Raw genomic sequence first — 27,401 nt, 5'->3', positions numbered from 1 at the left:
TACCCAAAAGACTTAAAAACAGCATACTACAGGGACACAGCCACATCAATGTTTATAGCAGCACAATTCACAATAGCTAAATTGTGGAACCAACCTAGATGTCCTTCAGGTTGAATGGATAAAGAAACTGTGGTATATAAACACAGTGGAATATTATTGAGCATTACGAGAATAAAATTATGGCATTTGCAGGTAAATGGATGAAGTTGGAGAATATCTTGCTAAGTGAAGTAAGCCAATCCCCCAAAAAATCAAAGTCTGAATGTTTTCTCTGATACATGGATGCTGATCCATAATTGGGGGCAGGGGGAGAGGGGCAGAACATGGGAGGAATGGAGGAACTTTAGATAGGACAAAGGGGAGTGAAGGAAAGGAGGGGCAGTGGGTAGGAAAGATGGTGGAATGAGATGGACATCATCACCCTAAGTACATGTATAAAAATACAAATGGTGTGACTCAACTTTGTGCACAACCAGAAACAAAAAAAATTGTCTTTTCTACATGTTCTATGAGTTGAAATACATTCTGCTGTCATGTATAACTATTAGAATAAATAAATTTTTAAAAAAGTATATTCAAAAAATAAAAGCAACAGGCTTTACAATAGGCACCAAGTCCTAATAAATGTCTGATAAGTGTTCAGCCCAGCCAGATTTCATGAAGTAAAATTCATTCTCAGTGTAATGCACAAAGAGATGCCTTTTTTGCATTTAGTAAATATTTTTAAATTATTATGTTCAGCGCTGATAACAGAAGGAAAACTTGAACATCAGTAACATCGGTAATGAAAATGCAAATTGGACCACAAGTTCTGGAAAGTAATAGGGCATCATGCATCAAGCAAGAGCTTTTAATTGTTCAGTATCTTGATGGTTTTCCTTCTAGGAATGTCTCCTAGGAAATCATCTCAAATTCAGACAAAATTTGTGTACAATATTTTCATAGCAGACACCATTCTTAATTGTGAAAAAAACCCCAATCCAACAGTGATGAGACATACAATAAGAAAGACTTATTTCTATGAAGTTCCTGCTCAGCTCTTTTGCCCTTTGTTTTTCTATTGATTTACTTTCTTATTTGTTTGAAGAAAAGCCTTTTTCTAAAGATTAACTATTTGTTGATGAGTTGGGGTTTCTGTTCTGGTTTGGGGGAGTTCATTTTGTTATTGTTGCATTGAAAGTATCTTCTCCAAGTCTGAGGCTTAACATTTATTTTATTTACAATATCTTCTCTAAGGTAAAGGTTTTATTTTCTCCCTAAGAGGGAAGCTTGACCACAACAACAGAGAACCCACAATAAAAGGCCAGAACAGAGTAACAACAAAATCTGGACCAGGGCTTTAGCTCAGAGCAGAGTACTTGCCTAGCATAAGCAAGGCCCTGGGTTCCATCCCCAGCACCCCCAAATAGATAGAGAAATAAATAAATAAATACATAAATAAGCAAGCAAGCTTACACATACACACACACATATATATTCACCTATATATGTAAATATGTGTGTATATATATTTACATATAACAACTCTGTAGCAACACAGCTACAGCTACACCCTGAGCAAAAGGCAAAACTTGACACATAGTTGAGCTACTAAAAATCAATGAAAAAAATCTTGGCAGCAGACAGGAAAAGATACACAGGATACAAAGGAACAAAGATACAAATTATGAGAGAGCTCATCAGAAACTAAAAACACAGAAGACAATGAGGTCCTGTCGAAAGCGGGAGATGTAAGAATTTCATAATTACCAAAAAGGGTGCTTAGAGTCTGAATACTTTTTCAGCAAAAAGGTTGAGAAAATTTCTTTCCATTAGGCATATTATAGGAAATATTAAAGGAAATCCTTTAGGCACAGAGAATGTCTACAGAAATAACAAAAATGAAGATACATAAAAAAGTGCATGTTTTAATTACTCTAAAAGATAACTGACTGATGCAAAAATAGGAACAATGTATTATGGAGTGAAATTTCTGACAACAGCCAAAGAATGAAAGAACAAAAGGAAGAGACTGGAATCACACTGTTGGGAGGCTCTAATGCTGTGTTGAAGTTGTGTAATATCATTTGATAATAGACTTTGATAAATCAAAAATGCACATTATAAACCCCCAAGAAACCACTTAAAAAATTTAAGCCAAGAGTGGAGATAAGATGTTTTTATAGAAAATAATCTAGAAGTAGTCTGAAATAGAAGATAGTAAATAGTAGATGGAACAATATGGGACAACTAGGAGGAAGGTAGATGGTATTCTAACCCTAACAATCATTACACTAAATATAAATGGCTAAACTCACCAAAAAGGCAAAACCGTCAGGCTGGAGTTTTGTCAAGATGGGAGGTCGTCATGCATCACCAAGAGGAAGGCCAGGCTGGGACATCTGGTCCAAGGAAGATGTGTGGCACTGTTGCTTTCACAAGGCAACTAGGAAGACATAGGAGCTCTGGCCAAGCTGGTGGAAACTACCAGGACCAACCACAACCTCAGATAGGATGCACTCCAACATCACCAGGGAGGTAACCTCCTACGCCCAAAATCTGTGGCCCACATTGCCAAGCCGGGAAAACATACTCAATAAGGTACAGTTAGCCCAGGTTGGTGGCAAGTTCTTTGGCCTTTGCCTTTTCCAGTTTGGAGATGCCCAGAGGTTACGGGAAAGGAAGACATGCATGGGAGAAGCACAGAGGACTTTCAGGGCAATGAAACTCCTCCATATGATACTGAAAGGGTAGCAACATGCCATTACAAACTTGTCCAAACCTACAGAAGGCATGCACCAAGAGTGAACACCAAAGTGAACCTATGACACACCACACGATGATGATGTGTCACAGCAGGTTCATCAGCTATGAAAAGTGTATTCCAGTGAGAATGTGACAGGCACATGGGAACTCTGTGCCTTCTGCTAAATTTTGTTATGAACCTAATACTGATCTTAAAATCAATTTAGAGTCAGGAACAGTGGCACAAGCCTGCAATCCCAGTGGCTCCAGAGGCTGAGGCAGGAGAATCTTGAGGTCAAAGCTAGCCTCAGCAAAAGCAAGGCACTAAGCAACTCAGTGAGACCCTGTCTCTAAATAAAATACAAAAAAATAGGGCTGGGGATGGGGCTTAAATAGATGAATGCCCCTGAGTTCAATCCCCAGTACCCCCCACCCCCAGCAAAAAAAAAAAAAATAGTCAATTTAGAGCCCAAGAAGAAGACTCCTTCCTGATCTTTGGCCAACTTTCCTATAATGACAAAACCAACTGATTTCTCCTCAGACCATTATATATATACATATATATATATATATATATATATATATATATATATATATATATAGTATTTGGAATCTCCCTCCATGGACTTTGGAATAATAGAAAGGCAAATGTTGGTGTTTTTGTTCTTGTTTCAAGAGACAGGCAACCACAGCCCGGGTTCTGCTAGCCCTGAGTTAGATGTAAGGAGAGAACAGATGGGCTATGCGTCTCTGGCTTTGAGAATCCCAGTCTCCTTGTCATATGAGCCCTGGAAAACTTGAAATAAGACATATGCCAGGGGTACTCATGGGTTACAGGTGTGTGGGTCGCAAAACCTATTATTTAGTTTCAAACTCCATCTCCACCAACAGTTGTTCAGGAACCCTGGACTAGTCACATCACCTCTGCCACCCCGTCCCCAGCCTCAGCTTCCACTCCGTAAATCGTGGATGATACTAGTGTCAACCCTCGGAACTGTGCTGGGGACCAAGTGACAGGGTGTACCTGACCTTGCAGCCAGGTGAACTGTGAACCTTCAGGAAATACTAGCTGGATCCTCCCAGGAGGGCAGAACCATTGCTGCCACCTCCTGGGGGATCAAGGTTGGCTTGGCTTTAGTCTGCACATGAGTCAGTCCTTGGCCACACTAACTTGACCTCCAGGAGCCTTCAGTTCACTGCTCCTCTGAGGCCCCCCATCAGGCTTCACAGCCGATGGCTATTGATTATTCCAGGTAGAGGAGACAGTTTCATTGGTTTCTATAATTTCTTCTCCTCACACTCTAGCAAATTATACTGTTGATTTCAGAGAAATGACTGCAAGTATCAAGCCCAGCATTTTTACATACAAATGCAAGAACATAGTAAGAATACCATGCAGAGACCAGAGAAAAGAGAAGGTAAGGAAATGGAGTTACTACTTTTTTCTGAATCTATAGAATTAAGAAAATTCATAAAGAATTCTAAATAGAGGACTGTGGCTCAGTGGTAGAGCACCTGCCTAGCATGTGTGAGGCCCTGGGTTTGATTCTCAGCACTGCATATAAATAAATGAATAAAATAAAGGTCCACCAACATCATATATATATATATATATATATATATATATATATATATATATATATTTAAGAATTCTAAATATACATCCTTCTCAACAATTTAAAAAATTCTTGGACATAACAAAATATTTAAAATACCAAAAATGAAAAAGCAAGTGAATCCCTAGAGAGCCTAATCCTGTGATTTATAACAAAGTTAATTTTGATAATTAAAAGAGATGCAAATAGATATTTCTTGCCAGAAATAAGAACTTTAGAAGCAATGATGAAAGTAACTGAGATAGTTGAGAGAAGATTTAGCATTATTTAACTTAAAAGTTAGTCTTAAATAAGAACTAGAGGCATCCAAACTTTGCATGCTCATTCCAGCAAATCATGGGAGGTGAGGAGGCACTGCACCGAGGGAGGAAAGATGAACAAAGGGCAAGTCCAGAACATTGTAAAGGTTGAGAGAGAGAGAGGCTTATTTAGCAAATTATCCATCATCCTGGTGCCTCCTGTTTTAAAATCATTCACACATAAGGGCAGAAGGGCTGATCCCTGAATGCTCTGGAGAAAGAGGTCCTGAGAGTTTTCAGATCCATAAATACTGGGATTGATTAAAAATAGGTCATTCAAATCAATCTAATTGCCTTCTATTTTTAACATAAATTCTTTTCATTGATTTTCAAAATGGGTAGCCCATTAAAACACATTAATCATGACCCTAAAGTGTATTTATATTGCAAAAAGCCTAAGATGAAGAATAAAAAGCAATTTCCCACCACATGAAACTGGAGCAGAAACATCACAAAGACAGCTGTAACCCCACTTTTCCCAGGAAAACCCATTTCTGGGCATCCAGATGGCAAGGCCGTGTCCAGCTGTGGGGCAGCAGCTGGGAACGCTGGAGCCTCCCGTGTCTTGTTTGGATAAAAGGTCTCTGATTTTGCAGAGCTGAGGTAAAAACACACAACTGATCATGTGTGTGTACTCATGAGGCACACACTGTGCACCTGCACGAGGTGCTCCCTCTGGAAAATCAGTTCAAGAAAAGCAGTGTCAGAAACGACCCTCATACCCCCAGCAGAGAGAACCCTGGAAACATTTTGAGATATACACACTCAAAATTTTTAAATGTATGATGTATATTTATACACACATTTTAGATGCCAGTCAATACAGTTCTTCAAAATGATGAGTGGAGCACGGACAGGTGTCTGTCACCATTTGCTTAATTACCCTTCCTGTGCTGGACGCAGTGAATGGAGCTTCACTAGAAGGCCTCCAGCCATATCCTCGCCACCAGGCTACTGACTTAGAATGGATTTCAGAAAGCAGACTCATTAAAGGGAAGAAGAGACGTGGGCTGGGCTCGAACTGGAGATCCTCCTGCCTCAGCCTCCCAAGCCACTGGGATTACAGGTGTGCACCACCATGCCCAAACAGACAGATTTTGAGTCCCTTTCAGACATGCCACCAAAAGGAACTTGGAAACATGATTGATGGTTTCCTGAAGTCTTAGAATAAAACAAATACCCTTGCTGGTACTTGTTATTGTTCTATTTACTCATTTGACCAGCTTGTGGCGTTTTGTTTAGTTTCGAGTCAGAACACTCTCTATGCCTGCATGCGTTTGAATTCCATCCCTTGTTGGCAACACTTTAAGAACTTTGCCCACTTCCCACTAGGGGCTTTCATGATATTCTTTTACATGTTTTTATTATTAATCCTTCGTAATATTGAATTCTGCTACTCTTCTCATTTTGTTTTTGCCTGTTGAATTTTTCTTAGGTTTTTTTGTCACAAAAAATGTTTCATTTCTATGTTTTTACATTTTAAAAATAAATTTTTTAAGACATATTCTGCCTTAGCTGTCATCCTTGAAAAGACTTCCCTGACCTCATTGTGATACCAAAATGATCGTTAAAAAAAAAAAAAGTTCCTCTATATTGTAAGGACTCTAAATAAAATAAAGATACAAACTCTTTTTAAGTCAGAAAATTACACCAATGAATGACAATATAAAAGAGGAATAAAGTGATTCATGATGCAATGGTATGTATTTATGAATATAAATACCTGAGCTCAGCTGCAGTTAAGATTGTCATGAAAAGAGGGGTTTGGAGCATAGGGCAGAGGTAGAGCACTTGCCTAGCATACACAAGACCTGGGTTGGATCCCCAGCACCACCAAAGGGAAAAAAAGAAAAAGAAAATTAAAATCCATTCTGTATGAACAAATACAGAAAATTAAGTATCTGAGATACCAGTGGACACTAATATTAAAAACTTGAGGTACTGATGAACACTGGACGGAAAGCTGATGTTCTTTGGTAGTAGGCTGTGCTAATGTGAATGTGATAAGAGAGAAAAGAAATACTTTGAAGGAAGAAAAAATGATGAGGAAAATTACAAATGGACAAAGTGCAGAATATTGGGAAGTTTGATATTTATACAAATGATTTGGACCTTATTTTTGGAATCACATCAAAGAATTTACTTGAGTTAGGTCATAGTGTGGAGTAAAAATGACATGTCACAAACTCACAATCTTACCAAGTGGTGAGGCCCGAGAAAGATCCTGGAGCTCCGTATCCTTTAACAGGTGGTGGAGAACTGAATGGTCTGAGGAAGAACCAGGGTCCAAGCGCACAAGAAGAGCTCCTTCGCTGGCCACTGGGCAACCACATGGGAATTGTGTGGTGGATCTGAACCACTAATCCAAAAGCATGTTACTTCAGTTTTTAACTTTCATGATAAACTTTCTCATCGCATTATTATAAAACTATTTTAATAACTGGTGACATATATATTGGAAAGAGAATAAAAGATTTTAAGGCAGCTTTTATAAAGAAAACTTTGTGAGATCCCTGCATTTCATGTGCTCCACCATATAATAATATTTGAGCCCAAGTCTCAAATCTGTTGTTATGTGTATGAACCTGGTTGAACTAATTTTCTAATAACTGAACTACTACTTTACAACCGTTTCTACCATAAAAAAAATCAACAAATATAATAGCATTGAAATCATATCAATTCTGTTCGCTGGCAGTACTAAAAATCAATAGTTCTCTGGCAAACTAGAAATCAATAACAGAAAGACAACAGAACATCTTTAAACAGATAGAAATTAAAGAATACACTTTCAAGTAATCCATGATCAAAGAGGAAGCCTCAAAGTAAATTTTTTAAAATACACATAATCGAGTGGAAAGAAATAACATATCCAAAATATTTGGGATGCTCCTGGAATAGTAATTTAAGGGAAATTCACAGCATTAAAATGCTAAAAATCAGTAATATAAATTCCTAGCTTAAGAACTTAGAAAAATAAGAGTAAATTAAAGTCAATACAAGTAAAATGTTACCTTTGGGGAAACTATTCAAAATGTTAAGGAAATAGCTCTGCATTATTTCTCACATTACATATAAATCAATAATTATTTCAATAAAAATTCAATTAAAAACAGTTAAATGCGGTTCTAAACACTGAAGTAGAAAAATGAAACTTTAAATATAATGTGGAATTGTGTTTCAGTCTTGTTAGCAATTAAGGAAATGCAAATTAAAACCACAAGGAGATACTATTTTGCACTTATAAGCAAAAATCCAATGCTAAGTGTTGGCAGGAGTGTGGGCTGATAAAAATTCACATACACACCTGTTTGCTAATCTTCATACATTATGCTGGCCAAAAGTTTTTATATATGTATTGCATATTTCATTTAAAAATTAGACATAAAATAATTTAATTCTTGACAAATGCTTCTGATATTTGTTATTAAGCCAAATGCCAGGATTATAAGCTTTAATTATTTACTATTCAATGTCTGCTGGTATTACACTACAGTTATTAGAATTAGGAATTTTTTTTTTTAGTTGTAGGTGAACACAATATCTTTACTTCATTTTTATATGGTGCTGAGGATCAAACCCAGGGCCTCACGTGTGCTAGGCAAGCACTCTACCACTAAGCCACAACCCCAGCCCAAGAAAAAATATCTTTATTGGAGGAAAAGAAAGGTGGAGGGAATTTCATGAAAATCGAAGGGAGATCTCTAGAGGAAAGGGACTGGGGGGTGGGAGGAGGGGCCAGAAAAGGGAAATACTAGAGAATGATATTGGCCAAATTATATTGTTCTATTGTGTGCGTGTATGAATATGTAATAACAAATACAACCATTAAGTACAACTGTAATGTACCAATAAACATTTGGAAAAACATTAAAAATAAATTATGTTTATTGGGAAAAAAAGAGAGATAGAAAATGTATAAGTAAATAATGTCAGAATGTAAGTGGGAGCCATCATCACACATACAGTGAAGATCGGAACGTTAGAGAATTCTGTGCATTTATTTAAACCAATACATTTGAAAACTTGACAAAATGAATGATTACTTAGAATATATATGTATGTATATATAAGCTGGCTCCTCATTCCTGGCTGTGGTAACTGACAGCGCCAAGAGCAGAAATTATAACTAACCCACATATGCTGCCCCCCCTTTTTTTAAGTACTAGGGATTAAGCCCAGGAATGCTCTAGCACTGAGCTACATCCCCAACCCTTTTATTTTTTGAATAAATTGCTCAGGCTAGGTTTGAACTTTCAATCCACTTGCTTCAGCCTCCTGAGTATCTGGGATTATGCACCCTGTGGCAGATATATATTAAATTTTAGGCCAGGCATGGTGGCACATGCCTCTAATCCCAGTGGTTTAGGTGGCTGAGGCAGGAGGATTGCAAGTTCAAAGCCAGCCTCAACAATTTAGCGAAGCCCTAAGCAACTTAGTGAGATCCTGTCCAAAAGTTAAATATGAAAAGGGCTGGGGATGTGGCTCGGTGTTCCTTGCCCCTGAGTTTAATCCCTAGTACCAAAAGTAATAAAATAAAATATTATTATTATTATTATTATTATTATTATTACTATTATTAATTTATTAGGGGGTCAGAGCCTCTCTCTCAGGTGTAGCCCACAGATTGCCATGTTAGGGATGTAGACACGTTCTGCTCTCCTAATAGGTCCCAAGAGGCACATCTGCCAGCTATGGCTTCGGCAGTGTGGAGGAGGAGCTATCCACTCTGTGCAAGGATGAGCCACAGCTCAGTATTGAATAAAAGGACAGAGCTGGAAGTTGATTGACTGTGGTGACAGAGAGCAGCGCTGGTCAGAGGGCTGCCCAGGGAGGGTACCCTCTGACTGTATGTAGAGTTTTGAGGAAGTGTGGAATGCAGGGATGGTTTCAAAAGGTAAAAAGAAATATGTAAACATATTAGAATTACATTCTATTCAAGCCAATTTATCTGAAATATGATCAATTTCACATAAACAATGTTGAAAATTATTAATAAGATGCTTTACCTTCATTTTAATGTACTATATCTTCAAAACCTAGCACTTCAAAAACTTCCCAATTAGAGCATCCAAGAAAAAAGTGCAAGACTTGGGATCACAGTGAGTCTTCCCATAGGAAGAAGACTCTCTTGCAGGAATCTGAGATTTCCACATAGACAAATCCACACAAAGAAGAGAGTTGAGCCCCAGCATGCACTTTGTTTATGCAGCCAAATAAACAAAGGTATTTTCCAAATGTTTTATCTCCAAACCAAAAGGTCTAATGATCTAATTATTTTAAACAAAGACTTCTGCTGTTGAGAGCCATAGCCAAGGGGCCCCAGCAAACTTCCAGCTGATTGGCTCACTGTGGCCCCAGCAAACTTCCAGCTGCCAGCTGATTGGCTCCTCTGCAGTGATGCTCATTGGGCTGTTTCCCCGCCCTTTCAGATCACGGAGCTGCTCATTGGGGGACTCTTTTGGCTCCGCCCACACGACCCAGCCAATCGGCCTCAAGAGCAGGAGGAGTGGGGGGGGGGGGTGTTGAGAGGCTTGCCAAAAGCCGGTGGTGGCAATTGGGCTCTGAAGGAATTCCTGAAGAGCTCATGTGGTTCCTTGTGTGTGTTCTAAAAATAAAGTTTGTTTGTGCTTGACAAGTGGCTGGTGAATTGTGCCCAGCCAGACTGCGGCATTCTGCAGTCACAAATCATAAGGTAACAAAATGAATTCACCAATGAGAGCTCAGAGAACTTGGATCATTGTTGAAATGATGACCTGGTCACAGAGAGGAAGTTAGAGAGTAAGTACCCCATTGATGCACACCTTCGGCAACAGCCTCTGCAGACACTCTGGGTTGCCCTAGAAGAAGCCCTCTCACTATCTGGCTCAAAAGGCAAAGCTGGAGGGGGCTCTACCTGCAATGCGCTGCTCCCTGCTGACCTAGAGTGTTTGGAGCCACACCTGGATAAGTGGCTTCTGAATTTGTAGCACCAAGGTAAAAGCACACGATTGGTGCCATGGTTTGAATGTGTCCCCCAGAAGAATGTCTTAGAAACTTCACAATGAAACAGAGCTGGGAGGTGACCAGGCCATTATCGAGCAAGTGAGCTCCTTCTCAAAGGACAGATCTGCCCCCTTGCTCTCTCTTGTCCTCTCTTGCCCATCTGTCCTCCACATAGGATGATGTAGCAAGAAGGCCCTTATCAGTGCCAGACCCTTGGTCCTGGACATCTCAGTCTCCATAACTGCTATAAATAAATCTCTGTTCACTGCAAATTACTCAGTCTTGGTCATGTTACAGCAGCACAAAATGTACTAAAACAATTGATTGTTTCATTATATGAGTGATGCACTTATACTTGCACAGTACATGCCTATTCTAGAAAATGCAACTAATGAAAACTAATATTAAAAATGACCCATCAGACATCATCTAGAGATAATTCTAAAATAAATATACATATACACATCTATCCATCTATATATACATATATGTGCACATACGTATAATATACACATGCATACACATATGTACATGTGCATATATTTATATATACACCACAAGCATATGTACATATGTATGCACATGTGTACACATGTATAAATATATACACGTGGGTATGGTATGTGTATAAATATATACATATATATATATATATACATATGTATATAAACATTTAAAACATAATGTATATTTCTAAAATCCAGGCATGTAAAGCATATATTCATAACCTTCTTTATAAAAATATCATATACATTTTAGATGTCAATAATTATAGTACTTCACATTGTCATGAGTGGACTGCAGATATTACCCACCATCACTTACTCAAGTGATCTTCTACTGGACATTACCAATTGTTTTGCTAACAGTCCTCTGGCTAAATCCTTGCAAAATCATGAACTACTTTGACAGATTTTAAAAAGTAGACTCATTAAATCAAAGAATAAACACATTTGTGTGAGCTTTGACTGACATCTTGTGGCAATCCAAGTGTTACCAGCTATTTCCCAGTCTCTGTTAGCATCAGCTGGGGCCTCGTTTCTGTGGTTGATAACTCATCTCAGGCTGCGGTTCTCACTGTTACATAGCAATTTCAGTGTCAACCCTGGGACCAGCCAAAAGCTGTGCTTTTCCCCAAAAAAAGACAAAGGGGTGATATTTCTACACCTTACCAACATAAAATTATTTATGTGGCAACTCTATGCAGAATAAATCTCCTTCCATTTTATTTGAAGCAAAATTCAGGAACGTTTTATGAGAGCAGCCATAAAATAACTCCAATGAGAACGATTTTCTAGGCATAGTTATTGCAAATGGCTTTTCGAGGTTTGGAAAGCCTAGTTTGGCTAGCAGATAGCAGGGTGCAAGTGCAGACAGAAAAGACCCTGAAGCCAGGGCCGCACCCTCTTGCCCTGAACTCGGCAGCCCATAGGAACCCTGAGACCCTACAGTGCCACACCCAGGAACTCCTGCTCCTGGGGAAGAAGCTGACTTGTGATACTTCCCCTCTACGTGGGAGTGGGAGGTGATGGGGAAGGAGTTTGCTTAGCAGGCCTGGGTTCTGAAGGCACATGTTTAGGCTGCCAAGCGTGGGTAGGGAGTTGTAGGGATGGTATCAAATGAGAAGCATCACTAGGTTTCCTCTTTCCTTTGCTGGACCACCACTCAAGGGATGGGGAAAGCCAGTCAGAGGGACCGGAAAGACTAGCAGGCGAGAATTGGACAAGGGCTTTGGGTGCTCACGAAGGGCTGGCAAGAACTTCAATTAGACTTGAGCTTGAGACTTGAGAAGTCTTTCTCCTGAAGCTGCCCAGGATCCCCTGGACAGAGGCAGATCCTTGGATTGTCAGTGAAACCAGTCAGAAAAGCCTTGGAGTCTGAAGGTGGTTTCCCAGGGATGAGGAACAAGCCTAGGGAAAGGCCAGTTCTGAAAAGTGGCACTATCACACCAGTCAGGCACAGAAGAGAAAGTTCTCCAAAACATAAAGGAAACCTTGTCCAAGGCCTCCAGTCTCTAAATGTGTGGCATTAGATGTCTAAAAACTAATTTATGTGTGGAGACAAAGAGCATCCCCTAAGGAGGAGGAGGTGCCTCATCCGCTCCAGGAAACTGGTAAAGCTGCACATTATACAGGTTTGGTGGCCACTTGAGATAGGTCGGGTTCCCCAGGGCGCAACCAAGCTGAGTTAGTGCACAGGAAGCTTATAAAGGAGTGTCCTGCAGACGCGCTCCCGAGGGAGTGAGGGAAAGGAACAGAGCAGGTCGGGCTACCTCGGAGCGCACAGGCGACAGCAGCACCCAAGGCCTGAGGCCGCCACTACCCTGCCTGGCCGCAGCTCACCCCACCCTCTCTCTTTCCGCTCCACACAACGCCCGGGGCGGGGCCTGAAGCTCGGACGCGGATTGGCGGAGAGAAAGTGGTGCCAACACTTTCGAATGAACCAATCAACGCAGTCCATCCGCCCCAGCCAATAGGAGCCCGAGAGGCGGCGGGGACCCGGCGGCCGGTGGGATCCGCGCGCTGGGCGGTCTGGCATCGCGCGGCTGGTGGCGGCGAGCGGCGTGCGTCATGGAGGGCCGGGGCCTGGAGGAAGACGCGCTGCTGCAGAAGCTCAGGGACAGCCGCCGCCGCTTCCAGAGGCGCATGCGGGAGCTGATAGAGAAGGTGGTCCCCGCCGCTGGGTGGTGGAGGGGCGCGCGGGCGGGCGGGCTGGCACCCCCTCTCCCGGGTCCGGACCGTGCGGCCGGGGGACCTGACTCGAAGCCCCTTCCTCCCCGCAGTATGACCAGCCCTTCGAGGACGACCCACTGGTGCAGATGGCCACGCTGACCTACCAGACGCCCCAGGGTAGGGAACGTCCTGAGTGTTTGCGGTGGAGTGTATGAATGAACGGTGCAGACTGCGATTTGAAATGCTGTCCCCGCCCTCGTAGGAAAGTGACCCGGTTCACCATTGGGCCCGGAACATTACTCGTTCCTTTGAACGTGTATGTTATGTACTGCCAACAGGATTGCTTATCTAACTAAGCAGAATTCCTGAAGGCACAAAGATTCCTCCTGTGCCCCTGCCTTCCTGGGTTGGCATTTCAGCTTAGCCATTCAGTGACTCAGGCTCTTCATCTGTAAGAGAGGAAGGATAATGACAGTCACCTACCCTTCATGGATGTGGTAGCAGTTATGCAGAACCCTTATGAGACTCTTGGAGCACCGCTGGGCACTAGTGACACTCATTAACTGTTGTCAGTGTTTAACTTGAGTAGTCACATCCTCCTCAAGGTTCTGACCACTGTGCTGGAACATGCAGATGTTGTAAAATGCCTTAAGTGGATTCTCTTTGACAAGTGACTGGAGAGCTTCTGCAGTAGATGGAGGCTGTTGCTCCCATGTGACCTTATTACCAAGTCATTTTTACCTACTAAAGAAAGCAAATCTCAGATCACATTCTGCCCAGCACTAGACAGACAGGCACAAAAGGTTCTTAAAACTGCTGCTTAAATCAAGAGAAATCCTCGTTCTCTGCCTTTTTAGCTGAACCAGTGAAAAATTTACCCAGGCAAAAACTAAAATATTCCAGCAGCAAATTTCTTTTACTTTCTGGTCTGACAGGACATGACCTAAGGGTCTGTTCGTTGGCATCACTGTCTTCATATGGCAAGGACAGGGAGCATCTGCAGTGTTTTGAACAATGTACTATCTTAAGTACCACTGATTTTGCCAGTGAGAACTTTGGGTGTCAGTTTGGGGAGAACAGTGGATAAAGCACCCCAACACCTTGGGAACAGGCACACTTGACCATGTAGATGCAGAGCTGGCTAATGCACAGGCTCCTGGCACTACCAGCCAAGGTACTGGGTGCCAGTTCAGTAGATCTGTGTGTTACAAGCTCATGGCTCGTGCTCCTGGCCCGGGGCCCCTGTCTTGGTGCTTCTCATAAGATAATTAGTAGCATGGCCTTTTCTTAAATGCATGGTAATGTGAATTGCCAGCTTAAGGCAGCACCACAAAGGGGAGAGTAAAACTAACTCTGGCACCTATTGTGACGAAGACAGCAGGGGGTAGTGTATTGATCACTTACCCCCATACCCTGCTCTCCTAAGCCTCTCATACTGATTCTCAACCCTGCAAGGTAGGCACCACTGTTGGAATCATCACAATTAAATGTGGATACAGTACAGAAAGGTTAAGTAACTTGTACCGTGTCACTTAACCAAAGTGTGAAACTTGATAACTCTGAGCCCATGTGTGCAAGCATTACTTTGCTCTAGAAAGGCCCTGTGGCCTAGTGGTCAAGAGTGCAGGATCAGTGCTGCCCAGAGTTCACATTCTGGCTCCATGGGCAGGTGGCCTGGACTAGTATTTGAACTTTGCTTTGCCCACATCTATCTGCACGATGACTGTGGTAAGTCCCTGTTCCACAGATGTCAGGAGAACTGTACAAGTTATGTGTGGGTGGGTAGTTGTGAATTGTAAATATGGCATTCTTGAAAAGGATTTAGAATAAACCTGAAGCATTGTGAGCATTATGTAAGTTTTTGCTGCTGTTATTAACAACTATCTCAAGTTTCTACCATTCCTTATTAATTTGAATTTCCCCCAGCAAGTTTAGGGAGACCTTGAGTATATGGCCCAGGTTCTCCAAGTTGGTAGGTGGCAGGACAGAACTCATTGTTGGCCCTTTGCATGGGCTTGCTTTGTAGGTACAAGCACTTACTCTGAGTTATGTAGAAATGCTCTCAAAAAATGCTTACGCTACCAGGCATGGTGGCACATACCTATAATCCCAGCAACTCAGGAGGCTGAAGCACAATGATGGCAAGTTTGAGACCAGCTTCAGCAACTTGGCAAGACTCTGTCTCAAAATAAAAATAGAAAGGGCTGGGAATATGGCTCTGTGGTTAAGTGTCCCTGGGTTCAACCCCTAGTACCAAAAAAAAAAAGGAAAAGAAAAGTGCTTACTCTAAATACAGTATATGTGTTGCCCTTAGTACATGTATATTTTAAGGATAAGGACACTACCTGGCATATGTATGTTCCTGCTTTCATTCAACTTTACAGTTTAGTGTAATTTAGTGAACTGCTGCCCATTAGGTAGGGGAGGTTTCCATTACGACAGAGCTGTCTGTTCAAGTTAAAGGCTAGCAACGGACTATTGGGATCCTGGCTCACTTTTAATATCATATCCTTTTTGTATCTGACACTGGCTTTCTATGAAAACATGTTGAGCAGAAATTCAGTGTTGAGGATTAAACAGTTATTTTTGTTTCTTCTCTAAAGGATTGAAAATTTGGGGAGGAAAACTAATAGCGGAAGGAAGCGAAGGACTAATCCAGGTAGGTAATGTCAGTGGTGGCCCCGCATTTCCTTGCCTCACTGCTCCGTTCTGCTTTTGAGGATTTACTGAGAAGCATTTCTTCGTTGCCTGTCGGGCAAGGAGCAGCCACGTGATGTCTAGCTCTTTTTTATGCCTTGCATTTCCCGTCAGAAGTTGCAGGCTCCGGTGCAGAGGCTGGGCCAGCTCAGTGCCCTCTCACAGGCCGTGCCATCCTAGCCCGGAGCTCACTTGCTGGGTCCTCGTGGAAGAGACCCAATCCAGTCCCTTCTAGGGGAGGGAGAGATGAGAGGAAGGGGAACGGGCAGGCTCCATGCCCGCCACCTTCCCCGCAGCCCTGGGGCTCTGTGCTCTCTCCTGTGCCCGGAGAGTTTGCTTTCGTCCTGTGAGACCCTGGGAGCCTTTTGCCAGGTTGTCTGGTGTTCCATTAATTGTGCTTCTTAGACACCTCACGTTCCTCCTCGAGGTCACAGGTCAGGGAACCCATGTACCCAAGAAGGAACACATCCTCCTGCTCAGAGGATACACGGCGTTGATAGCAGTTCTTAAATCAAACCACCTTTTTGGTTAATTTTAGTCATGGAAATGATGAAAATACACAGAACTGCTGAAAATTAGTCTGAGCTCTGTGCTGCAGTGGTCGCTGATGCCATTTCAGTTCAGTGGGCATTGTCTGCAGCACACATGTTTATAAATACACATTGTCTTTACTCTCACTCTCCTGGTTAATAGACATGAGGACCCCTGTCTTCATTGTCCGTCCTGCAGTTCAGCTAGCATTTGTAACTGTCTCCTGTTGACGGGCCCTAGCCCCCTCTTGGCCCTTGACTCTCTATCAGTCAGGGTTGGTATGCTTTCTCTGAAAGACCGATGTGAATATGTGAGGCCTTGCTGGCTCTATGTCTGCATAAACTTCTCAGCCCTTTTATAGGGGAGACAGCTTGGATGATATGAATGAGCCCCCATTAATAAAATGAGATCTATTAATAAAACCCCTGCTGTGTAGTTCCCAGAGGAATATCCTGGTCCTAATTTCCCCAGTATGATGTCCACTCACCCCTTTTTTAGTCAATGCCCACATATAGGAGGTCAAAGGATCTATTCTCTTTAAATTATATATACAGAGGCAACTACTTAATCAGACCAGTGCTGGATGGTCCTGGTAGCAAATTGCTTATCTGAATATTTAGGCTTTTGCTTAAAATGCAGGAGGACCCCTGCCTGGGACCCAAAGAATTGCTGAGCTTAGAGAAGTGGGCATAGCTGTGATTATAGCGTGGACCCCACAGCTCACTAGATGTTGGTGACTGTGCCCACATCCACCTTAAACTTCTCCCCCAAAACCAAATGCTCATGCTGCTCCCACGGTCCCTGGAGACTGTGCATCTCCCTGAGCCAGTTTGAGCATAACCTAAGGCTTGGGTTCTCTCTGTAGATGCCAGCGCTGCCAAGCAGGGATTGGTAAGGGCTGGGTGCTTCCCAAACTAGTTTTACTACCCTTTAGACCCAGGCAGCCACAAAACCTAGCTCTGAAAACCACACCAAGTCCCACCTGTGTGATGATGTCATTGGGAGGCAAAGGCAGTGGTCTCCAGGAAGTGCGTTCAGTTGCTGTGCAGTGCTCACAAGATCCTCATGTCCCCTGGACCCACAGAGGTGCCTGAGGACCATTCCTACAGGGACAGTGCTCCCCATGGGAATTCCTGAAATATTTTAGCCATATTAATGATTAATTAATGTCGAATGCTCACGTTTCACTGGTGAGAACTGGCTGATGTCATTGGTATAGAACAGGCTCCAGAGGGCAGAAACGCCTCCCCAGGTGCGTGACCAGCTGATCACCTGTGGCCTGAACCCCTGGTCAGGAGCTTAAGTTTGGACCAGCTCCAGACACAGGGGATTTGTAGGATGCACACAGGACCTCAACGCTACACCACGTTGTAAAGGTCCTAAGACCACTTCTGGGCATTTACTGAGAACGTGGGCCCCCACCGTTTCTGGATTCTCCCCATTGACCAGGTGACCATTTTGTTCTGTTTCACTTCGGCTTTTTGTTTGCTGCAGTCCCTGTGGAACCCTATGTGGGCCGGGACCAGGTGGTTCCAGGACAGAGCTGACCTCCCCCTCGAGGGGACTTACAGCAGCCCTGGGGCTAGCTGAGGGAGAAGGCCGGCTGCTTTCCAGCAGGCGTCCTCCCCTGCCTTTGGGAGTCTCTGGGCCCTTGATGAAGCAAAGGTGTAAGAAGCCTGAGGAGCTCCTGCTCCCTGTGTTCAAGGACAGATGTAGGTTTGTCCCTTCACGGTGACTTTCAGATGTGCCATTGCTCAAGTAAGCTTGTCTCTGCTGACTTTTGTACCGCTAGTACTCCCCTGGGAAGCCAGAGGACAGGATGGAAGACCCTGGGTATGCCGCAGCCCGAGGTGACGAGCCTGTGCCTTTGTGCCCCCTAGTCCTGAGAGCCGGTGAGTGCCTCCCCTTAGGAGAGGAGCTGGCCAACCTGTGTCTCTGTCACAGCAGTTCAAGGATGAAGTTCTTTTGTGGCGGGGGGGGGGGTGCGGTTTCCTAAGGGGTATTTTAAAAACTAAGGTCATCTTGAAGTGCCCTGTCATGTCCTTCTGAAGTCCCTGGAGGGTAGGCCCTGTCCTGATATATCCATGGTGCCCGGCACAGAAAACACTCAGATATTTCTTATATAAATGAACACCTCCCCCGCCCCACCCCAGTCTAAGATATATTACATCAGGATTTGACAAGACCTAAAATCAAGATGGTCGTGAACATTTGCTTCTGTCACCGTCAGTCTTCCCCAGGCCATCTCACTGCCTGGACCCAGCCCTGCCCCCCTCTTTTCTCCTACCTTCAGCCTGCCCTCTGGGCTACATGTCCCATCCACATTTAAGGGAGGTCAGATTTCGCCTTCCACTTGTGGAACTTGCCTGTGACTCTCCACTGCCCTGTCCCTGCCTGGCCACCTCCCTCCCTCAGTCCCTTTACAACCCACCTTACCCTCCCTGGTCCCCCACCTGAGCATGCCTCACCTGGTGCCCTCTGGCTTGGGCTCCATCTCTGCAGCCTCCCTCTGGGAGGGCTTCTAGGCCACCCTGTTGCTGGGCCCATCTTGTGCCTGTTCCCCCTGCAGCATGTGAAGATTCGGCAAGTTCTGGCCTTGGCCTCTGCACACTGCTCTTCAGTTCCCTCCTGCGTGTCCTCTGGCCTGCTGCTGGCTTACCTGCTGGCCCTTCAGGGTGCCCTTTCTCAGGGTTGGTCTGAAGCCCCTGTGCACTTATCAGGCCTGGCTTTGCCCCCAGCCCAGACCCCTTCCGGTGCATCTTACTGCTGGGGCCTCTCTCCATAAACACGTCCTGTCCACACTGGCACCTCCACGGCACAGCAGACCTGCCCTCCAAGGTCCACCTTCCTCCCCCTCCAGCATGAGCCAGGATCCAGGGTCCTCTTCTCAGCCTCCCCCTCTTTCCTCAAGTCCAAGGCTGTCCTGGGTCTGTCACCTCCTGTCCTCTCTCAGGCCCACTGCCTCACCCCCCTGGCCCTTAGCACCAGCTCCTGTCCCCTTCTGGGCTCCCCCACCCTGGATATGCAAGGAATTCTGGTCAAGCCACTTCTGTCTGAAGCACTATGGTGGCTTCCCACTGTGCTGTGGGAAGAGGCCAGGATCCAGAGTGAGACCTGAAGTCCTGCCTGACCTGCCTGCACCACATCCTCCCTGCTGACCCCCAGGTCAGAACAGACCCCCTGCCCATACCACATCCTCCCTGCTGACCCCCATTGCATCTCAGCTTTATGCTTGGTCTCCTCCTTACAGCCCCAGAATGTTTCCAACTCTTGTCTCTCCCTCCAACACTGGTCCTTCCAGAGCTCCATCCCCTCACCCAGCCCTTCCCTGGCACCTTGCCCCCATTGGACAGTCAGTGATCTGTGCTGAGCCACTAAAGGGGAAACTGGTTTTTCAAAGTCAAATTACAAAACTAATGGAGATTTTGGTCTTGAGTGTCGTTAACTAGTGTTAGATCAAATTCTAATTGAGTTTAAAGTCAGGCCGGGCGTGGTGGTTCACACCTATAATCCCAGCAGCTTGGGAGGCTGAGGCAGGAGGGTTGTGAGTTCAGAGCCAGCCTCAGCAATAATGGAGGCACTAAGCAGCTCAGTGAGACCCTGTCTCTAAATAAATACAAAATAGGGCTGGGGATGTGGCTCAGTGGTCGAATGGTCTAATGCCCTTGAGTTCAATCCCTGGTACCTCCCCCCCCCCCAAAAAAAAAAAAATCTTAAAGTCCGTTCTCAGTCCTGCTACCCACATCCCACTGTTCAGTAGCCTGGTGTGGCTTGCAGCTGACTGAACAGCAGGTGGAGACCCTCCATCATCACAGGAGCTCCATGGGACAGTGCTGGGCAAGGGTCACAGCTGTCAGTCAGAGGCCACTGGAGCCTCTGGTGATAGAACACACTCAGAGTGTTACAAAACCATCCTGAGAGGGATGGACAAGCTTTCCCAAGAATCCTGATTGCGATTCCTTTTTCACTTTTAGATCCAGGAAGCAGCCATGCCAGAGCAGCGGTGGAGCCTGGCAGTCCTCTGGCCCAGGCATTGGTGGTAAGGGCTGCCTCGGGATGGGTGGCGGTGAGGGGCTTCGGGTGCACTCCCATCTCGTGCAGGCAGACCCAGGTGGCCCTGGGCAGTGTTCCCCAAGTCCTCTGGGCGCGTTCTTAGCACTGCCACCTCTTAGGTCTTGGTTCTGTCTTTGGTCTCCTCAGCCTGGCACTTGACAGCCAGTGTGGCTCCGCTCTGGACTGACCTCTGAACTTAGACAGTGGTAAAGAATTTGGGGACTTTCTCTCTGCAGCCAGAACTGTCACCAGTGTGGTTCATGGCATGCTGAGTGCCTTGACTAAGAGACATTGTGAGTCGGGTTCCGGGTCAGCCCTTGAGCCCGTTTAGTCACAAGGTCACACAGTCAGGTGGCTGAAGCTAGCCTGAAGATAAGGCTCCTGTGTGTTCCTGGCCCCTGGGTCCCCTGTGTCATATGCTGCCAGATGTGAGAGCCACTGCACCTGCTTCCCTCTAAACCTCCTTTGGGGCAGGGGTGGCCGTGACCCCGGGAACTTCCCAGGACTGTAGCAGGCACGGCCCCTGGACAGACCCTGGGTGCAGCCTTCCCTGTGGTCCTTCCCATCTGTCTGAGACCCCAGTTTGGCTGCACCAGGTGTGGAGAGGTCCTGAGCTGGATCCTGGGCCTCTCTTGTCAGCCCGCAGCTGACAAGGTTGCCTTCAGGTGTTTTCTCCTCTAGGAAAGCTGCCGTAAACACCTCCCAGCTTTTATGTTCTGCATCTTTTTACTTTATTTTTGGTAGTTAAGCCCAGGGCCCAGCAGTTTTTCAGAGGGGCCTGGCCACTTTGCACTGCTAACAGCAGGAGGCACAGGCTGACTCTGACTGAGTAGCTTCATTTAGAGGTCTGCATTAACGAGCGCGTTAGTTTGCTCCAGAATTCATGACAGCAGTGCCCAGCAGCTCTTAGGATACTGACTTCTCTTCGTAATCAGCCTTCAGTGCCTTGGAGCCCTCTGAAAAATGAGTTAAGAAGGAAATATCTGACCCAGGTGGATGCACTGCTTCAAGACGCAGGGTGTTTTGAGGTACTGTCTCCGTGTGTGTGTGTGTGTGTGTGTGTGTGTGTGTGCGCGCGCGTGTGTGAAGTAGGTACATTGAGGAGTTTTTCTGTACTTTACACAGAGCTTGTGAAGAGTGCTGTGCATGATGATTTCCAGACCCTTCTGTTCCCATGATACTGTGTCTGTGCTCTGAATTAACACTAGGGAGCCCCTCGGCAGCACCATCGGGGGAACTTGCAGGGTTAGAGGGTGGACTCCATCCCCCCCGCCCCACGTCCTGGGGCAACCCACCAACCTAGTGAAGCCAGGGGTGGGACTCTCCAAGGGCCTCCACCTCACTCCCTGGTGTGACTGGGGTTGGGATCAGCAGCAAGGTGAGCGGCATCCCCTCGTCCTCAACCTATCCTGCCTGGTCCGAGGTCATGTTGGAGTGAGGCAGGAGCTCTTTGGCGGGATAAGAGGCGGGCAGCCTTCCAGCCCCAAACCAGGATGGTGCAGTGCTTCAGGGTGGCCGCTTCCCAGTTTCACTTGGAAGAAGAGCCCAAGCTCAGGTGGCGCCACCTCTTTAGCTCCCCCTGTTGCATCGGATCCTTCAGAAAGCGGAGGGTGCTCTCGTACCACCGGAGTGCGCAGTGCACAGTGGAGAACAGCGCGCCTGCAGAGGCCTCAGCTTCACGTGTCACTGTGCTGGTGACAGGGGCCCTGGCCTAGTGATACATGCGTAACACCCTGTCCCCCACATGGCCCAGTGGGTGTCATCCTCTTGGTGCTGTGCTGATTAGAGGCAGGGACTGGAATTGGGCTCAGGGTGATTGAGCTCTGCCCACCGTCCCTCTGGTCCCCAGGCATTCTGACTGTCCACAGGAATGGCGAGGGAAGAGAAGCCGGCAGATCCCCAGGCAGGAATTCCTGGCAGGCGAGGGTGGCTGGCTTCCCTCCTGCCCAGAGCCCACAGGCTCACTTGCTTGTGCTGCCTGCTGGATGCAGGGTTACTCCTGACGTGCCTTTGCTCTCTTGTCGGGGACAGCACCTGGGGTCTCAGTATCCGGTGGCTCTCTTGTAATCATCAACTTTGATTTCAGGGCACAGATAAGAGAGGCACATCAACCACACCCATGACTCCCATGCCTTCCCTGGCCTCTCCTGCCATGCCTGGCCCCGGTAAGTGTGACATATAAACACCCCTGAGCCACGTGTTTTATTGGAGCCCTAGGGCAGCTCAGCTCAGCACCACTCAGGGGGGACGCATTGCTCATTGCCAGGAGCTCAGGTACCTGCACCTCATGGGAATTAGATCCTTTCAGATGACCTCATTCCCTGAGCATGTGTGGCCTGGTGGCTGCTCCGAGCTCTGCACCCTCTTGACTGGGTTGAGCAGTCTGGGATCTGCAGAAGCACGGGAGGGGCACGGTGAGCATCCTTCCGCACTGCGCGGCCTGCCTCTGCCCTCCACACACGCCTGCGCACACACTGCACACGTGCAGGTCCCTGTGTGTCGTCCCTCAGGGCTCCCTGTCTCCGGAGCACAGAGGGTTCTCCATGACCACAGTGAGTAGCACATGACAGAAACATGGCGTGACAAGGGCGGTTCAGCGACGAGCCCGTGACGTCCTCCACAGCCTTCCGTGGCCCGCAGTGGAGAGCCCACTGGCCTCGCCCACCGGTCTGGCTGTCGCGTGCAGGCCAGAGCGGCTCCTGGCCTTCGTGTTGCCCCCCTCATCTCTCATGTGTGGGTGGCCCTGTCTTAAACAGTCCCGACGTCCCTCCCTCTAGACCTGTCTGTCGCCGCCTCGTGGTTGTCCTCACGGTAAGCCTCCTGGCATAAGGACAAGCGCGTGACGCTGTGTCCTCTGGGACATTCCGTCCGCCTCTCCGTTGCTGGTGACTTCTGATCTGGTCCTTAGTCAAGGACTTGTCACTGCACTTCTCCTGGGTCCCCAGCAGATGAGCCTTTGGGACGGCCCAGGAGCCTTTTCCCTAAGATCGTTCACTGGTGGTTTGGGCGTCCAGGGGCACCGCCTGAGGTGCCAGGAACGGTGGGCCTCTTCCAGCCCTGCCATTCAGTGACGGCCTCTGGCATTATTGCTCCTAGAATCAGAGGCACAGCCACCTCTTAAGTCCCCGCTGGAGCCCTTACTTCCCCTGACGCTCACGCAGCCCCGCCCGCACCCTTCCTGGCTCACCAGCCCTCTGTCGCCTTCACCCCGAGGCTGCTTCCCCTCTCTCCTGGTCACCTCCAGCCCCATAACGTGTTCACTCATCCAGTACCAACTAGCCTCAGGATGGTGGCAGCCGCAGCCAGCTCTCTTGGCCCTTGGACAGTGTCCCCCAAGGGAAGCGCGCAGGGTGCTGTGCCCACTTGGATCTTTGTTTCCATCCCACCACCAGCTTGGTGCACAGCTTCTATTTTTTTCTGTTTCTATTTGTAGGGTTTTCCTCATTTTCATAGGTTTAATTTTATTTTTCAAATAAACCTTTCACACAACACAAAAGCAAAGCTGTGTAAAGCAGCGAGCACAGGGCCTTACTCGGGTCCCGCATGTCCCCGTGGGTAGACTTGTATTTTCTGGTTTCTGGTTTCTAATACACTTTCAAAAAGGCAACCGTCTTCGAAACAGCCTGAGGGGAGAGAACTCCTGAGGGTGGGGTGGAGAGCAGAAATGGATTTAGGGACTAAAAAGAAATCTGAGAAGCTATTTCTAATCATTTGTAGTTTTTTGTATCATTTTGAAAACGTGGTCATGGTCCGCCCTTGAGCTCCATGCCCTGAGTGTGGGGTGGCTTTGAACCCTGACACCCTTGACTTTTCTTCTTCCCCAGGACCCTGTGGCAGTGTCTCTGCAGAGAGCCCTGGTGACCCTATGGAGCTGACTCCCTCCCCCAGAGAGTTGGATCCCTTGTGTCCTTGCCCAGCCGACCTGGCCACAGCATCTAGAAATGACAGTCTGTCACTGCTAGGGACCAGCAGCTGCGTGAGCAGCCAGTCCTTTGAGGCGGATGACATCTGTGATGTGACGATCAGCGACTTGTACGCGGGTATGCTGCACTCCATGAGCCGGCTGCTGAGCACAAAGCCCTCGAGCATCATCTCCACCAAGACCTTCATCGTCCAGAGCTGGAGCTCCAGGAGGAGGCGCGTGCGCAGGGGCAGGGCGCTGGTGAGCGAGCGGCACTGTGCCAGGGCTCGGTGCTCCCGGAGGGGCTCCCGGGAGAGGCCTGCACCCTGCTCAGAGCCCAGGCAAGAGACAGGACCCCTAAGAGACTGTAAGAACTTACTGCATGTCGCCCAGCATGAGCCATCTTCAAAACTGGACAGAGCTTTTCTTGCAGGAAACAAAGCCCAGAGCCTTAAATTAGATCCACGTTGGAAGGAACTTCAGGTGACACCCTGGAAGCATTCTTCCTTGACTTGGGACCTCAACACAGTGCATCATCCTGACCAGGAAAATAGACTGAGGATGCTAAAGTGGTTGATTTCTCCTGTAAAAATAGTTTCTAGACCAAAAATGTTGCCCAGCCCAGCAGAGAATCGATACAGGGAGATTGAAATCAAATTTAACAAGCTGCATCAAGAATGTTGCCCAAGTGTTGGGAAACGAGCTTCCCCAGATGGCTTTTCGGGCTCCTGGGCCATGGGTGTGTACAGAGGTGGTTCTGTGAGCCCACGCGGCCTCGGGGGCTTAAAAACCCTCAGGCAGAGTTTGCCTTTCAGCAAAGCAAAACCGAAGGGACTAAGTGAGGCCTTTGAAAACCTGAGCAAAAGATGTGTGGAGGCAGGTAGAGGCCCACCAGAGAGCGACGCCTCCCCATCTCTTCCCAAGAGCCGCGGCCACTCTTGGCAGACATCTGGCCTCCTTCAGGGACAGAGTTCTGGAACATTCAGAAAGGCATGGTCACCCCGCCAAGCTATTTCAGTACCTAGGGTAGAACCTCTGGCCTGTGAGAGAAATCGCTACAATGAAATCAAAGAGAACTTTGACCAGCTTCATCAGGAGTATTGCCAGAGGTCGCCTCAGCCTCGGCAGCAGGTGCTGCAGGCAAAGGCACCTGCCCCGCTTGGAGTGTCTCCAGATAAAGCTGATGTAGGGGTTCAGAGCCAAACCCCAGAGCTCTTCGGAAAGTCAAATCGAGACTCTCTCTTCCAGAAGCTGTCACTGTCACCGCAGTGGCACATGCGAAGTCCACAGGGCTCACCTGCAGCTGAGGCTCATCCATCTGCTCACTCTGCTCATGGTTCCAGGAGGGACCCTCAGTCCCCTGCAAAAAGACACAGGCTGTCAGAGCCCCAGGCGCGTGGACACTGGGCCAGTTTCCCGGCTTCCTCAGAGGTGGAAGAAGCCGACCCCAGACCAGGGGAGCAGGGTGGCCCCCCACAGGCCAGCTGGTAAGGAGGAGCATTTCCGCCTGTGGGGTGCCGTTCCTGCCAGCAGGTACTTTTCCTCTAAGGTGCAGAGGAGCGAAGCCACAGCACACCAGGTGCCACGGAGCATCCCGACCTGGCCGCTCCTCCTGACCGGTCCCTGCAGGACTGAGTGGGTTTCCAGGAGCTGTCTCCCAGACCGTCTGCTTCCTCTGAAGTCAGCATTGATAGCAAGGATGTGTGTGGGGGAGAGGCTTCAAGATGGAGCTGCAAGTGTTTGGAAGGAAGGGGGTCCTTGTCTTCACTGGAATGCCCTCACTGCTGCTGTCTGTCCAGTCTGTCCATCTGTCCGTGTCGACACTCAGAAAACAATTGTTGGAAGGTGAAACTGATCTGGGAACGGTGACCTCTGTCCCCTTCCCAACTCCTCGGAGGGCCAGCAGCATGCAGGTTCCCCGCCTGCCCTCCTGGCTCCCAGCTCTGGGCTCTGCTCGCGCTCTGGGCCCCTCAGCCACAGCTTGCCCCTGCTGTACCCTTTTCTTTCCCCGTCATGGGTCAGGGAGCAGGCGGGGTGGACCGGCCAGCGGGACGAAGTGCCAGGTCTTCAGTGGGATCCATGTGTCCTCAGTTGGGCTCCAGTTGGCATGGCTCACCTGAGTGACTGCGGTCACTTGTCCCCACCGGCCGAGAGATGTGGGCTGAGTTGGGCTCTGGGTTTGATGGTAGCTTGGGCAGGCAAGGTGAGGCCGTGTCTGCAGCCTCCTGTTCTTGTTTGTCCCCCCTGCTGAGGCCAGACCCCCTTGGGGGTCAGTTGACGGGCCCTGCCTATCACAGTTACCTCCTTTTCTGTTTTTCCCACCCACCGCTGCCTGTCCGCCGAGGACCCTTCCCAGCAGCTCACTCCTGCCTCCTGCATCTGGCTGGTTCTAGAAACCACCACAGCCCCCGTGTGCTCTCTGCCCATTCCCGTCCTCCCAGGGTCACCCAGCCAGGCTCTGCCGTGACAGGGTCCTCCCTCTCCTTCCCAGGGCTCTCCTCACTGCCACCCCCTCCCACTCCCCACTTGTTTCTTGTACCTCTCCGTCTGGGCCGCCCCACTGCCTCCCCGGGCAGGCGCGCCCGGCTGAGGAGGAAGCCGTCTGTACAGGCACCCCACGGGCCCGGCACAGCGCGGGATCCTTCTGGCCAGTGGTGTTTTGTCTTGCTGATGTGAAGCCCTAGGTGTGAGCAGCCAGGGCCAAGCACACGCCTGCCTGGCCTCTTTCCAGGGAAGACCTACCAGGTGAAAGCACCCGTCCCCAGGGGGAGCCTCTGGTGGGACCAGGAGGGCTGGGGGAGGTGCAGGAGCCAGGCCCCTGGGAGGCCAGAACCGGAGAGCAGCCGCCCAGTGCCCTGTGGACAGTGTCCTCCATCTGCCTGTCCCAGCAGTGCCTGGCCACCAGCACAGTTGTTCCTGGGTC

At 47.5% G+C, this 27,401-nt stretch overlaps 1 protein-coding gene across 1 annotated transcript; it reads left to right on the top strand.

Annotated features, from left to right (window-relative positions):
* The first annotated feature begins 13,194 nt into the window (after window positions 1–13,194).
* Hjurp (Holliday junction recognition protein) lies at window positions 13,195–25,969 on the top strand. The gene is made up of 8 exons (XM_026396032.2): window positions 13,195–13,290; window positions 13,407–13,473; window positions 15,900–15,955; window positions 18,317–18,416; window positions 20,499–20,563; window positions 21,513–21,605; window positions 22,664–22,742; window positions 24,402–25,969. The coding sequence occupies exons 1-8, from the start codon at window positions 13,195–13,197 to the stop codon at window positions 25,967–25,969; spliced, it is 2,124 nt and encodes a 707-aa protein (XP_026251817.2).
* Window positions 25,970–27,401: the final 1,432 nt, after the last annotated feature.

The sequence above is a fragment of the Urocitellus parryii genome, chromosome 1, assembly GCF_045843805.1.
Source record: "Urocitellus parryii isolate mUroPar1 chromosome 1, mUroPar1.hap1, whole genome shotgun sequence".
NCBI lineage: Eukaryota > Metazoa > Chordata > Mammalia > Rodentia > Sciuridae > Urocitellus > Urocitellus parryii.
The sequence above is the reverse complement of the archived record's forward strand: the minus strand, read 5'-3'. Positions and strand labels throughout refer to the sequence as shown.

Bases quoted from the DNA above. Each gene is read 5' to 3' on its own strand.
- Hjurp (XM_026396032.2), top strand. From the start codon at position 13,195: ATGGAGGGCCGGGGCCTGGAGGAAGACGCGCTGCTGCAGAAGCTCAGG. The intron at 13,474-15,899 runs GTAGGGAACGTC...TCTTCTCTAAAG, and splicing joins GACCTACCAGACGCCCCAGG to GATTGAAAATTTGGGGAGGA. The intron at 18,417-20,498 runs GTGAGTGCCTCC...TTTCACTTTTAG, and splicing joins CCCCCTAGTCCTGAGAGCCG to ATCCAGGAAGCAGCCATGCC.